A 14,136-nucleotide genomic window follows, 5' to 3' on the forward strand; every position below is an offset into this window, starting at 1 on the left:
CACAGGGTGCCAATCGTAAACTCTCATTTACAACCCGAGCCTCAGACAGAGCTAGTTTTGGCTTTGTACAAGCAGTCTTTTAGTCTGTATCAAGTAGCCTTGTTCAACACCAAAGTGGCTACGGCTACAGCTGAAACTAATAAGTGTAAGCAGTTTTATTGCAGTTCACTGCAGTGACTTCGCGCTCTATTACTGAAAATGGTTGTAATATCACAGTTTTCACATAACACGTAACGTTTACAAACTACGTGACGCACAGTTACGTTGAATACTATGTATTGAGTCATATTTATACTTTGCAGAGCATTCCATGCTTTTGAGAACGATCGCTATGGCAACTGCTTCACCTTTAACAGCTGGCAAATGAACAGTGAAAGGTCATTGAACTCCAGCAGACCCGGAAGTCAATATGGTCAGTACGAAATTACTATGAAACTAGGGCAAACTGCGCTTTTACTCAACATTTCGCTAAATTCATTGTCAACCATATAAATGACGCAAGAATGAAGCAAATGATTATTTGGATAAGTTTACGTCAACGTTGATTTGCGGTGCTTTCATTTAGAATCACAAATTGTGTCAAGCACGGTAAAAAATTAGGGAAACCATATTAATTCACGGGCTAGCCCTTTATTTTGGGTCGTTAAAACGTTATCATGACGACATTTATAATTTTGCCTCTAAGGTCTGAGACTGACGCTGTTCATCGAGCAAGACGAGTACATACCGCTGTATGGCCAGGAGGCTGGTGTACGTGTGTTGGTTCACCCTGCTGACGTCACACCGTTCCCCGAAGACGAGGGTATCACAGTTGCTCCTGGTCTGAAGACATCAATCGGACTAAGAATGGTATGCTTGTATCGTAATTCGTTATTCCTCTAGTTAATACGTCCAATTAGAATCGAGTACAAAGTAAAAACGTTCTGTGTATATTCAAATATCGCCCATCTGCATAACTATATATCTATAGTAAATAATTAATAGATACATTGATAGAAAGATATAGAAATAGATAAATATACAGTTCGATAAAGATAGATAGATAGATAGATAGATAGATAGATAGATAGATAGATAGATAGATTGATACACAGATATAAAAAAATGAAAAAAAGATAGGCAGATTAATTGGTAAAAGAATAGATCGATACATACATGCATACATACATACATACATACATACATACATACATACATACATACATACATACATACATACATACATACATACATACATACATACATACATACACAGTTTCAATAAATTTATAAACACCCTCATATATAGCAATAATCTTTTTGCAGGAAACTACAGCCAGTCCCAGCATGCCTTACGCGAATTGCAGTAATAAGCAAAATTTCAAGTCCATATACGGAGAAGGTTATGCATATTCAAATTTGGTTTGTATTTTTTTTGAAAATCCTTTTGTCTTAACTTTCTACATTTACATTTGGACCGAAATCATATGAAAACAGGAGCAGATTACATGATTGTACATCGATAATTTAGAGCTGCAAAAAGTTAGTAGAGAGGTATGCCAAGGATAAGTTCTATATATGTATCTTCAAATAGTCAAAAATCCCTAATATTATTGTCGTTTACTTCATAACCTTGAGATTTGTAATCATCACGGTAAAGACATGTATCCCCCTTAACATTTTTGCGACCTATGGCCATGAATTCATTGAGCGATTATCTTTTGTAGTGCCCAGTAACACACTGTTCATCTGTTCTTGTCACAGGATTGCCATAAGACGAGGATTCATCAATACATACATGACGAGTGTGGCTGTGTTGATACCATGCACATGAAAGGAAAACCATGCCATATCGCCATTCATAGAGAAGGTATGGAATCTATCCTTGTAGTTTTCGCAGTGCTTATACGTGCTTATACCATAAGTTTTCCTTGTGTGGTAACTTTGATACAATCAAGCGGAGTGTCTCTAGAATGTGGCAAGCAGGTTACATAAACGCTGCTTAATTTGATCGCGGTTGATTGACTTTATACAAAAACAGTATCCGTGAGAGTAATAGCAACTAACAATCACAACAGCGCTATTTTGCTCTTAATTAGCGAAAATTAACCTTGCACTTTTACGGAAATCTGAGCTGAAATCTATCTGGGGGATCATTTAAGCTCCTCGAGTAATTTTTCACCGGCTTATTTTTGTGAAAATCGAAATCACATTTTTCTTAAATAGCTGAGTTAACACAGGGAATGTGGCCATTTTGAATGTCAAATGACGGAAATATTTAATAATATGTTTCTCTAGTACCAAATTTTAAAATCTCTGATTTTTATTCTTGATTTCGAAAAGGCGTGGTTTACAAGGAAACTTTTGGCACAAGTTTAAGACTTGCAATTTGGAGGAGCATACTACCTTTAACATATTTAACAAGGGCTGAAACATTAGATTTAAACACTCTAATTCAGTCAATATGATTTTCCTAGCTTGTTGGCTGAATCATGATTTTAACCATCTGTGTAAATGGGTACACTGAAAATGGATTTAAGTCATTAAATTGCAGTCGTACGATTCAATCAAATGGGAGTAGAACGAAACGAATAAGGTGATTACGATCAGGTTGTGATTACACGTGGACTGTGCAATCAGTTTAAATCCACAGCGACTTGGACTGTAATAAGTATTCAGAAAACTATTTTATGTATACATCACTGCTCATAAATTAACACCAACATATGTCCGGGTCATTTGACAATTTTCTCTCAGAAATATGTCGCCAACTGGTGGAGTACCTCTATAAGAATGGAATATTGCAGAATGGCTGTACAGAGTCTTGTAGGTAGGTGGTCATCGCTAACTAAACGCGTCTTGTCTTTGGTTTACATCTTCGTTGTTGGGGTCTTATTGTTACGAAACATGTGAAAATTAAGATCAACAAAAATTAGCCTGTTGCCGATTTAAGAGTTGAAAGAATATGTAGACATCGAAAGTAGCGAGCCAATCTCACTCTCCACTATAGTCCAGTCAAAATAGGGTTAGACCCAACACAAATTGCAACAATTTTTTTTTCTTCAGAATGCATTTTAGTGAGGTACCCAGAACAACATATTGAAAGTTTACTCGAATCCACCTTGGGGAAATATGACTAATTTGCATAAATCAAATATGGCGGCCAACCATCCGACAAAATAACATAATTGGCCATATATCACATGTTAAACAAGCTATTTCAGTGATTTCAAAGTCTGACATTAGTTATTAGGCTCAGGGAATCATTTTTAAGGTATAATGTTTCCTATAGGCACTTCATTAATTTGCATAATTCCGATATGGCAGCCAACATTCCTACAAAAAACATTTTCGGTCATATACCACGTATTAAACACGCTATTTCAGTGATTTTAAAGTTAAAAGTATATTTCTTTGGCATGGACAAATGATTTTCGAGATGCAATTATTTGCATAGGTAATTTGATAATTTGCATAAATCCAATATGGTGCCCAAGATTCCTACAAAGGACATTGTCGGTCATATACCATGCATTAAACAAGCTATTTCAGTGATTTTAAACTTTTAATATTTTTCTTGGGTATGAAGAAATACTTTTAGTGGTTCAATTTTTACAAAGAACCTTTGATAATTTGCATAAATTAAATATGGCTGCCATATTAATGCCCCATGGCTTAATAGCTTTTAATATAAATAAGGGTTTGGTATAGTGTTTAGCACTAGGAAACTATCAAGAAGAAACTGTTAAGTCCTTCGACGTTCATTTTTAGCTCATATTTGGTAGTGATATAAATACCAAAAAGAGCTTATATGGTGAGTTTATGGCGTCTGTATGTCTGTATGTAGGTATGTATGTGCGGATGTATGTCCGTCACACGCAAAGGCTCCCATACCGCCAAAGCTACCATCTCAGTATTTGGTGTACAGGTAGATGCAGGGGTTGAGATGTGACGTTGTTTCAGTGTTAAAAATATGCAAATGAGGTCAGAAAAAGGGGAAATCCTGCAAATGTGCAGGAGTGGTGGCAATAACTGAAACAGTGCACACATCTGAGTAAGAGGTTTTTGATCACTAACCTATTTGTATGCAGGGTACCTATTATGTGCGGGAGTGGTGGCAGTAACTGAAACAGCTTATTATTCATTTCCTGTGTTGTTTATGAACTGTGACATATTAACAGACCTGCTAAAACCATGGATGTCTATTTTTGTACATCCATGGTTGAAACATTCTCTGCTATGCATGTTGCTAAAGTTGACTTCCAGTACCTAAAGTTTCAGACATTATTTACTTTTGTCATTCTTGTTTTTCTGGTTTAAATATTTCTTGTTGTTTTTCTAGTGTGCAGAAATCATTGTCATAACATCAACGTAGAATTTTCCTGCACTGAACAGATAGAAACATCACTTATTGTTGATCTTTGGTATGTACCAATTCTGATCAAATTTGAGCGACGTATAATTGCGGTATTTTTAAAATTTCAATTTTTCTATATGTGACGACTGTTAATGATTGTTAGTCTTCTGAATAATATATTCTCTTTCTGAATATACATTGGATTCATCTGTGTATGGCATTTTCGTAATTTGTATGGGTGTTTAACACTGTACAGTGTCAAAACATGTAATCTGTAATGTTTACTGCTAAAAAAGACGTGTTCAAAATCTTTAGTTTTTAATTTAGACTGAACCCCCTTCTTATGGATGGTTGCATCTTGATAAGATCCCCTAGATGACAGGCAAGAAGTCATCACACATAACAGTAAAAATACAATAAACACAACAAAGCTAAACAACAGAAAAAATGATTTGACCAAACTAAAAAATGCCATAATACACACAAATTGAAACTTAGCACTATTGCAAACAATGTCAGCTTCATAAAATCTTTATGGGCACATAGACTCAAAAAAATCTGAAAACTGCATGTTTTAGCAAAGGCTTACAATTAATCCAAAAACAGAATCCAACTATTACACAATACAAACAAGTACATCTTGAGTCATTTTTCCAAGTGTCATTTTTCCGGATGTACATGCTTGTATCGTGTAAAAGTTGGATTCTGTTGGGGTGATGATTTGTTTGAATTAATTTTAAGCCTTTCCTAAGCATACAATTTTCAATTTTTTGTGAGTTTATGTGTTGATCAAGTTTTTAAGAGTCTGACATTTTTTGCATCAGAATTTTATTGCAAAACAAAATAGTTGTTTTGTTATATAGCATTTAAAAAACAATGTGAAAATTTCAGAAAATTTGACCCAGCCAGACTAGAGTTATATTCTTTGCAAATCTTGAAATTCGGATAAAAGGGAAGCAGAAAATCGGGTGATTTGCGTAAATTTGCATAAATTACCCCTTCTATATCATGCAACTTACGACTGCTTGCCAAGCTAAAAGGTGAGCCTAACCAATTTTTAATCTTGGGTTAACAAATTAATCAAATTGGATGAATATTTGCAAAAAATCATTTTGAGTAAAATACGCTGCATTGGGTGCAGTGCCCTCATAACAGTTTTTTCTTGATATTTCGGTTGCTAAAATCTCTACAGAACCTTATTTATATAAGAGAGCTATTTGGTCATTAATTTTGCAGCCATATTTAATTTCTGAAACTTATAAAAGTGTCTTTTAAAAACATTAAACCGCAAAAGGTCTTTCTACATGCTCAAGAAATATATTTAAACTTCAAAATGGCAGAAATAAGAAGTTACTACTGGTGTTGTAGCTGGCCGGGGCACAGCATCACTACCAGTGATGTGGGGCCTTTTCCAGCATTGACAGCGTTTGCAGGGGATAAAGATTGTTTAATACATGATAAATGACAGAAAATGTCTTTTGTAGGTATATTGGCCGCCCTATTGGATTTATGCAAATTAACGAAGTTCCAAGGCTAATCATTGCACCTCAAAAATCATTTGCCCATGCCAAAGAAATATACTTTTAACTTTGAAATCACAGAAATAGCTTGTTTAACCCTCTGACTGCTGTAATTATTTACACAAAAATTTTAATGCAATATTTTACCAATTTCTGTGAATGAACTTTTCCGTACGTATTTTCATAATTTTTGACCAAATGGATATCATTTTCCAGCAGCCACATTTTTTTTCAAAAAGCAGAAAAATTGACTGTGATACATTTTATATAGTTGACAATAATAGACTTTGGCGCCCAAAGGGTTAATACGTGGTATATGACAGAAAATGTCTTTTGTATGTGTGTTGGCAACCCTATTAGATTTATGCAAATTAACGAAAGACTTAAGTATGCAAATCATTGAATCTCGAAAATTGTTTTTCCATGCCTAAAAAATATACTTTTAACTTTGAAATTAAACAAATGGCTTGTTTAACCCTTTGACTGCTGTAATTTTTTATACAAAAGTTTTTATGCAATATTTTACCAATTTCTGCGAATTTTTCTGTACGTTTTTTCATAATTTTTGACTAAATGGATATCATTTTTCATCAGCTACATTTTTTTATCAAAATTTTGGCAAAATGCAGAAAAAATGACTGTGGTACATTTTATAAAGCTGACAAAAATAGACCTTGGAGCCCAAAGGGTTAATACGTGGTATATGACAGAAAATGTCTTTTGTAGGTATGTTGGCCACCATATTGGATTTATGCAAATTAACAAATTACCTATGCAAATCATTGCATCTCGAAAATCATTTGTCCATGCCTAAGAAATATACTTTTAACTTGAAAATTACTGAAAAAGCTTGTTTAATATGTGGTATATGACCGAAAATGTCTTCTGTAGGAATGTTGGCGCCATATTTGAATTATGCAAATTAATGAAGTGCCTATATGAAACATTGTACCTCCAAAATGATTCCCTGAGCCAAATAAGTAGTTTCAGACTTTGAAATCACTGAAATAGCTTATTCAATATGTGATATATGGCCAATTATGCTATTTTGTCGGATGGCTGGCCGCCATATTTGATTTATGCAAATTAGTCATATTTCCTAGAAATTTAATTAGTTGTGTAAGAGAGATAATTTTAGAACAGTAATTAGCATGTCAATAAATTTCTAGATTGTTCTTATATGCATGTGTATAAAAGGGACTTGCACAGCTTCCAGTCAGACTTTTGGGATCGTGTCTCTTGTGTGTTTACTAAACTCCAGCAGTAGTCATTCTCAAGACTTTTCAAGACCTTCACTGTCAACGCTGGATTTATACTGTGGACTTTGTGCAGCTTCAAGCCTGCAAGCAAAGGACTGTTCATTCATCCGACTGACTGTTACAACTCTGAGACTGGAGCTTTGCCGTCCCAGCTGAGATAAGTAGTCTGTACACTTTTAAAGCTTGTACTCTATCCCTGACTTAGCAATTAGTTTTATTTTCGTAATAAATTTGTTTTAAACGGAAACTGCTGAGTTCACCTTTTGTTCGTTTTCTCTCACGTAACAAAATTGGGGGCTTGTCCGGGAGACGAATATTTTGAGCCGTTTGACAACATTTTGACAGCCTTTTCAAAACTACTGTACACTGTGAACTCAGCGAAATTTAATCATGGCGGAATTCAAGCCAGACGAATTTATGGATGATCTTGATCAGGACCCATTTAATTCCCTCAGAAAAGACAACCTCATAGCACTGTCCAATTTCCTTAAAGTAGATGTCAAAAGATCTATGCGCAAGCGGGAAATACAGTACCACATTGCAAAACATTTAGTTAATTTAGGCCAATTTGAGGAATCCGTCTTACATGATTATGAGCCTGAGTCTTCCTTTGAACTTAGAAAATTAGAATTGGAAATACAGGCAGATTTCGAGTTAAAAAAATGGCATTAGAAAATGAAAAGAATTACAAATGAAAGAAAAAGAATTACAAATGGAAAAAGAGAGACAGGCATTAGAAAAGGAAAGATTGCAAATGGAAGAAAGACAGAAAGAAAAAGAAAGGCAGGAAAGATTAGAAATGGAAGAAAGACAGAGAGAAAAAGAATTGCGATTAGAAGAACAGCGATTACAGGTAGAAATAAAACGTTTAGAGCTTGGACAGTCAGGAAATTCTTCCCTTCAGACAAGTTTGACATCACTAAGCATTTCAGGTTAGTTCCCCCTTTCCAAGAAAGGATGTTGATAAATATTTCCTTCATTTTGAGAAAATTGCTCAGAGTCTGAACTGGCCTAAGGAGTCCTGGTCTATGCTTTTGCAGAGTGCTTTGGTGGGTAAAGCAAGAGAAATTTACATTCAGTTGTCAGTAGAGCAGGCTTCAAATTATGATTCTGTGAAGGAATTAATTCTCAGGGTTATGAGTTGGTGCCTGAAGCGTACCGTCAGAAATTTAGGGATTGTGAGAAGGTGAAAGATCAAACTTACGTTGAATTTGCTCGAACAAAAGAACAACTGTTTGATCGTTGGTGTTCTTCTGAAAAGGTCAGTCAGAATTATGACAAATTACGACAGCTTGTTTTGATTGAGGAATTTAAAAGGTGCATCCGGAGTGACATCAAGACGTTTATCAATGAACAAAAGGCAGATACATTGGAGGTTGCTGCACGTTTGGCCGATGATTATTCATTGACCCACAAATCTTCATTTCTCAGCAAACCATCCCAGTCCTTTTCATACAGAAACAATGCAGGTAAATTTAACTCCTCCTTTTCATCCAAGAATTTTTCAAAGGACAGTAGAAATCAAATGACAACAGTTCACAGAGTTCAAGTAACACTCCCACATCATCAGATCCCAAGTCTCAATCTCCTTCTGACAAACAGTTCGGTACACTTTCTTGTAATTATTGTAAGAAAGACGGCCATTTAATGTCAGATTGTTTCAAATTGAAAAGAAAACGTGAAGGTCAAAGTGGTCAAAGTGGATCTAAGCCCACCGGCTTTATTTCTTCATCAACTCAATTAGAGTCTAATAATGTGTGTAACACATTTTCTGAGGTTAAATCCCTCTCATCCCCAATTAATGAGGTCAAGGTCAATTCTTCTCAAGATAGCATTATGGGTATTTTCGAACCATTTATTCATGATGGTTTTATATCACTTTCTAGTGATTTCTCTTCCGCTACCCCTGTCAAAATTTTAAGAGATACCGGGGCTTCCCAATCTCTTTTGTTGGCAGATACCCTGCCGTTTTCTGAAAAGTCATTTTCAGGTTCTAAAGTTCTTATTAAGGGGGTAGATTGCAATGACTACATTCCTGTTCCTCTCCATAATGTCTATTTGTCTTCGGACTTTGTTTCTGGACCTGTGGCTTTAGGTATTAGGCCTTTTTTGCCTTTTGAAGGGATTCACCTTCTTCTTGGAAACGACCTTGCTGGGGACAAGGTCATTACTAATCCACTTGTGACTGATAATCCTAGTTTAGATCAGGATCCGGAGCCAATTGAACAAGAGATACCTGATTTATTTCCTTCTTGTGCTATTACTCGAGCCATGTCCAAGAAAACTTCTGAGAATCAAAATACTCTCAAAAATAATGTCACAGATGTTGACTTAAATGACACCTTTCTCAGTCAGGTGTTTGACACGGATCATTCCGTTATCCCTCGTGGATTTGAAACTTCCAGTAAAACTTCTGCTGACCAAAGTCAGACATTTTCTAGATCAAATCTCATTGCAGAACAACACAAAGACCCAGATATTTTGTCTTTGTTTGACAGGGTAGATGATGAAGGTAAAACTTCAGATAGCTCTGTTTCCTATTATACAAAATCTGGTATTCTCATGCGTAAATGGAGACCTCCAGACGTTTTGGTTGATGACGATTGGGCTATAAAACATCAAATTGTGGTTCCAAAGCCCTACCGTGCTGAAATATTGCGCCTGGCCCATGAAACGCCCTGGGCTGGTCACTTAGGAGTCAGGAAAACTTATCATAAAATTCTCAGTCACTTTTATTGGCCTAATCTCAGGCAGGATGTAGCACATTTCTGTAAAACTTGTCACACATGTCAAATGGTAGGAAAGCCAAATCAGACCATTCCAAAGGCCCCTTTACAGCCAATTCCTGCATTTCAAGAACCATTTAGTAGGATACTAATAGACTGTGTTGGGCCCCTACAAAAACAAGATCAGAAATGAGTACATGTTGACAATTATGTGTACATCAACTCGGTTCCCAGAAGCCATACCACTGAGAAAACATAAAGACAAAGACTATAGTGAGAGCCTTAGTCAAATTTTTCACTTTATTTGGCCTCCCTAAATGTGTCCAGTCCGATCAAGGCTCCAACTTTATGTCTGGTATTTTTCAACAAGTAATGGATCAGCTAAACATTAAACAGTATAGGTCATCCGCTTATCATCCAGAAAGTCAGGGTGCTCTTGAGCGATTTCATCAAACTTTGAAAAACATGATTAGGACCTACTGTTTTGACACAGAGAAGCAGTGGGATGAAGGAATTCATTTTCTGCTCTTTGCTGTTAGAGAGTCAATTCAAGAGTCTCTTGGTTTTAGCCCATTTGAGCTTGTATTTGGACATACAGTCCGTGGCCCACTTAAGCTCGTTAAAGAGAAATTCCTATCAGACGATGATGATTGTCTGAATATTTTGCAATATGTGTCAGATTTTCGTACAAACTCTCTAAGCATGTGAATTAGCCAGAGAAAATCTTGAGTCATCTCAGCTGTCAATGAAAACCAAATATGATAAAACACCTCAAAACGGAAGTTTGAACCAGGTCAAAAAGTTCTTGTTCTACTTCCAATTCCTGGCAAACCACTCCATGCTCGTTACTTTGGGCCATACCTAATTGATAAGAAATTGAGTGATTTAAATTACATCATAATAACACCTGACAGGCGAAAACAAAACAGCTATGTCACATAAATATGCTTAAGCCATATTTGGATAGGGATAATCCTACTATAACTCAGCCTGTCAGTGCAGTCAGTTCAAACCATTATGAAGATAGTGATACTGAAACTGACTTGAGTGAAAATACTCTAAACTCAAAGCTGGGCTCGGTCAAGCTTCAGAACTCAGAAATCCTGGAGAAGCTGGAGTCTACAAAGTTGGCACACCTCCAGCCAGAACAACAACAACAGGTGAAAGAACTGCTCCATGAATATAAACACCTGTTTAAAGATGTTCCAACGAGGACGAACGTCATCTATCACGACGTTGATGTTGGGGACAGTAAGCCTGTAAAACAACATCCATACAGACTGAATCCAACAAAAGCGAAATATCTCCAGGAAGAAGTCAAATACCTGCTGGACAATGACTTTATTGAACCCAGTAAAAGTAACTGGAGTTCGCCGTGCATACTTGTTCCCAAATCAGATCACAGTTATCGTATGTGCACGGACTTTAGGAAGGTCAACACTTTAACAAAGACAGACACTTTCCCAATCCCGAGGATTGATGACTGCATCGACCGAGTGGGAAAAGCCAAGTATGTGACGAAATTTGACCTACTGAAGGGATTTTGGCAAGTCCCTCTGACGGATCGTGCTCGTGAAATATCCGCCTTTGTTACACCAGACGGATTGTTCCAGTACAAGGTGATGCCATTCGGAATGAAGAACTCTCCGGCAACTTTCCAACGGATGATCAACGACGTCATATCCAGGCTAGACGGATGTGCAGCTTACGTTGACGACGTCGTCCTGTATACTGACACCTGGGAGGAACACATCAAGCTCATGCGGAAGTTCTTTGAGAGACTGAGCAAAGCAATGTTGACTGTCAACCTTGCCAAATCTGAGTTTGGTTGGGCTAGGGTAACTTACCTCGGACATACTGTAGGACAGGGTGAGGTAAAACCTGTTGATGCCAAAATCAGTGCCATTTCAAGTTTTCCCATACCAAACTGCAAACGACAACTGATGCGCTTTTTCGGTATGGCTGGTTACTACAGAAAATTCTGTCCAAATTTCTCCACAATTACTGAGCCTTTGACTAACTACTTAAAAAGAAAGTAAAGTTTGTTTGGTCAGAGCAATGCCAACAGGCATTTGATACACTTAAAGCCATACTGCAAAGTGCCCCAGTGTTGTCTGCACCAGATTTCACTTTGCCATTCAAATTAGCTGTTGATGCTAGTGATACGGCTGCTGGTGCTGTTTTATTGCAAGAGGATAGTCATGGTGTAGATCATCCTGTTTGCTATTTTTCACGCAAATTTAACAAATCCCAGAGAAACTACTCTACAATTGAAAAAGAGTGTTTATCTTTGATATTAGCTTTACAGCATTTTGAAGTTTATTTTACTTCTTCAAATCAGCCAATAGTGGTTTATATTGATCACAACCCTCTTGTTTTTCTGCAGAAATTTAAAGGCAAAAATCAGAGATTGCTAAGATGGAGTTTAATGTTACAGGAGTTTAATCTTGACATTAGACATATCAAAGGCAGAGACAATTTAATTGCAGACTGTCTCTCTCGTATTTAGAGCTTATTGATGTTCACACTTTTAAGATTACATTTCTAAAAGAAAATTTTTTTTTGAAAAAAATTTCCTTTTGAAGAGGGGGTGTGTTATGTAGGTCATTTCCCCCACACTCATCATGACCTGAGTTCAATTAGTCTAGAACATTCTCAAGGTCACTGCCCTTAGTGACCTCACAACCTTGAATTCAATTAGTCATGTTTGGAATGTTCTAGAAATTTAATTAGTTGTGTAAGAGAGATAATTTTAGAACAGTAATTAGCATGTCAATAAAAGTTCTAGATTGTTCTTATATGCATGTGTATAAAAGGGACTTGCACAGCTTCCAGTCAGACTTTTGGGATCGTGTCTCTTGTGTGTTACTAAACTCCAGCAGTAGTCATTCTCAAGACTTTTCAAGACCTTCACTGTCAACGCTGGATTTATACTGTGGACTTTGTGCAACTACAAGCCTGCAAGCCTAAGGACTGTTCATTCATCCGACTGACTGTTACAACTCTGAGACTGGAGCTTTGCCGTCCCAGCTGAGATAAGTAGTCTGTACACTTTTAAAGCTTGTACTCTATCCCTGACTTAGCAATTAGTTTTATTTTCGTAATAAATTTTGTTTAAACGGAACTGCTGAGTTCACCCTTTTGTTCGTTTTCTCTGCACGTAACAATATATATATATATATATATATATATATATATATTATATATATATATATATATATATATATAATATATATATATTATATATATATATATATAGATATGTACATTACATGATTTGATTAGGAACATCCGGGGAGTTAGCGGGCCGTGTGAACTATGTACTGACCGGTTTTCATAGTTACCCCATCCGGCCGGTGAAGCCCTTCGACGTTTTCGACGTCAAGGTAGCAAAGTAGACGCATAACGCTAGATGTAAAATATCTATGCGCGTACTGCTATTTTGACTTTCGTTAAAATCTGTTTGATACTGGTCGATAATGGTAAATTTGTTTGAGAACGCCATGCTTGTAATTAAATGTCATATAGCGTTAAATGTGAAGAGGCGTGTAATAAAAATATTATTGCCTGAATACATGGGTTTATGTGCCCTCACAGCGGGAGATCATCAGCCCTCCTAGCGTCGGGCAACTTGTAACCTGCTCTCGGGCACATAAACCTATGTATTCAGGCAATAATGTATAATACACACCCACACACACACCCACACACACACTCACACACATGCATACATTTATCTGTCTGTCTATCTGTCTGTGTGGCTGTGTTTTTGATAACTATTTTAAGCAAAGTTCGATAGTAGCGAAAATTTCAATAACCTTCCTTTAGGTCAAGAAAGTAAACGATACATCGCACATTTGGTTTGCACAGCCGTAAAGATTTTACCAATGGAAACAAAACAATGATATCAACAATTTTGTAAAAGATTTTGTGAAATATAATTTGAAGGCACAATATCTTAGAATGCTTATTTCTATGCAACCGAGCCAATACATACTCCGTTTCAGAAATATTTTAACCTTTTTCATTTCGATGAGACAAAAATGTCCCAAAATTACTTTTTTGTGTGTCTTGACCGAAAGGAGACTAAAATTTGAGAAATTCATCCATTAGTCTATTTAAACACAAATTGAGTATGAAGGTTTTGAAGTAAGGTAGGCCGTGTAAATACACATTCCATTTTGACCTCAATGTGATAATGTCTTATTCTTCAGTGAAGTTCACTATCAGAAAACGATATCACAGTCTCAGTGGCCTTCAAATAATAACGTGGTGAGTTTATGATTTTGCTATCT

At 36.4% G+C, this 14,136-nt stretch overlaps 1 protein-coding gene across 2 annotated transcripts in view; it reads left to right on the top strand.

The window, feature by feature from the left end:
• LOC139147370 (uncharacterized) overlaps positions 1 to 14,136 on the top strand; it is a 58,115-nt gene that overhangs the window by 16,949 nt on the left and 27,030 nt on the right. For both annotated transcript variants that reach the window (XM_070718440.1, XM_070718441.1), the window contains exons 14-19: positions 303 to 412; positions 686 to 849; positions 1,306 to 1,401; positions 1,744 to 1,849; positions 2,737 to 2,809; positions 14,056 to 14,113. In XM_070718440.1, coding sequence (XP_070574541.1) covers positions 303 to 412; positions 686 to 849; positions 1,306 to 1,401; positions 1,744 to 1,849; positions 2,737 to 2,809; positions 14,056 to 14,113 — 607 coding nt within the window. The remainder of the gene's footprint in view (positions 1 to 302; positions 413 to 685; positions 850 to 1,305; positions 1,402 to 1,743; positions 1,850 to 2,736; positions 2,810 to 14,055; positions 14,114 to 14,136) is intronic.

The sequence above is a fragment of the Ptychodera flava genome, chromosome 13 (genome assembly GCF_041260155.1).
Source record: "Ptychodera flava strain L36383 chromosome 13, AS_Pfla_20210202, whole genome shotgun sequence".
NCBI classification, from domain to species: Eukaryota; Metazoa; Hemichordata; class Enteropneusta; family Ptychoderidae; genus Ptychodera; species Ptychodera flava.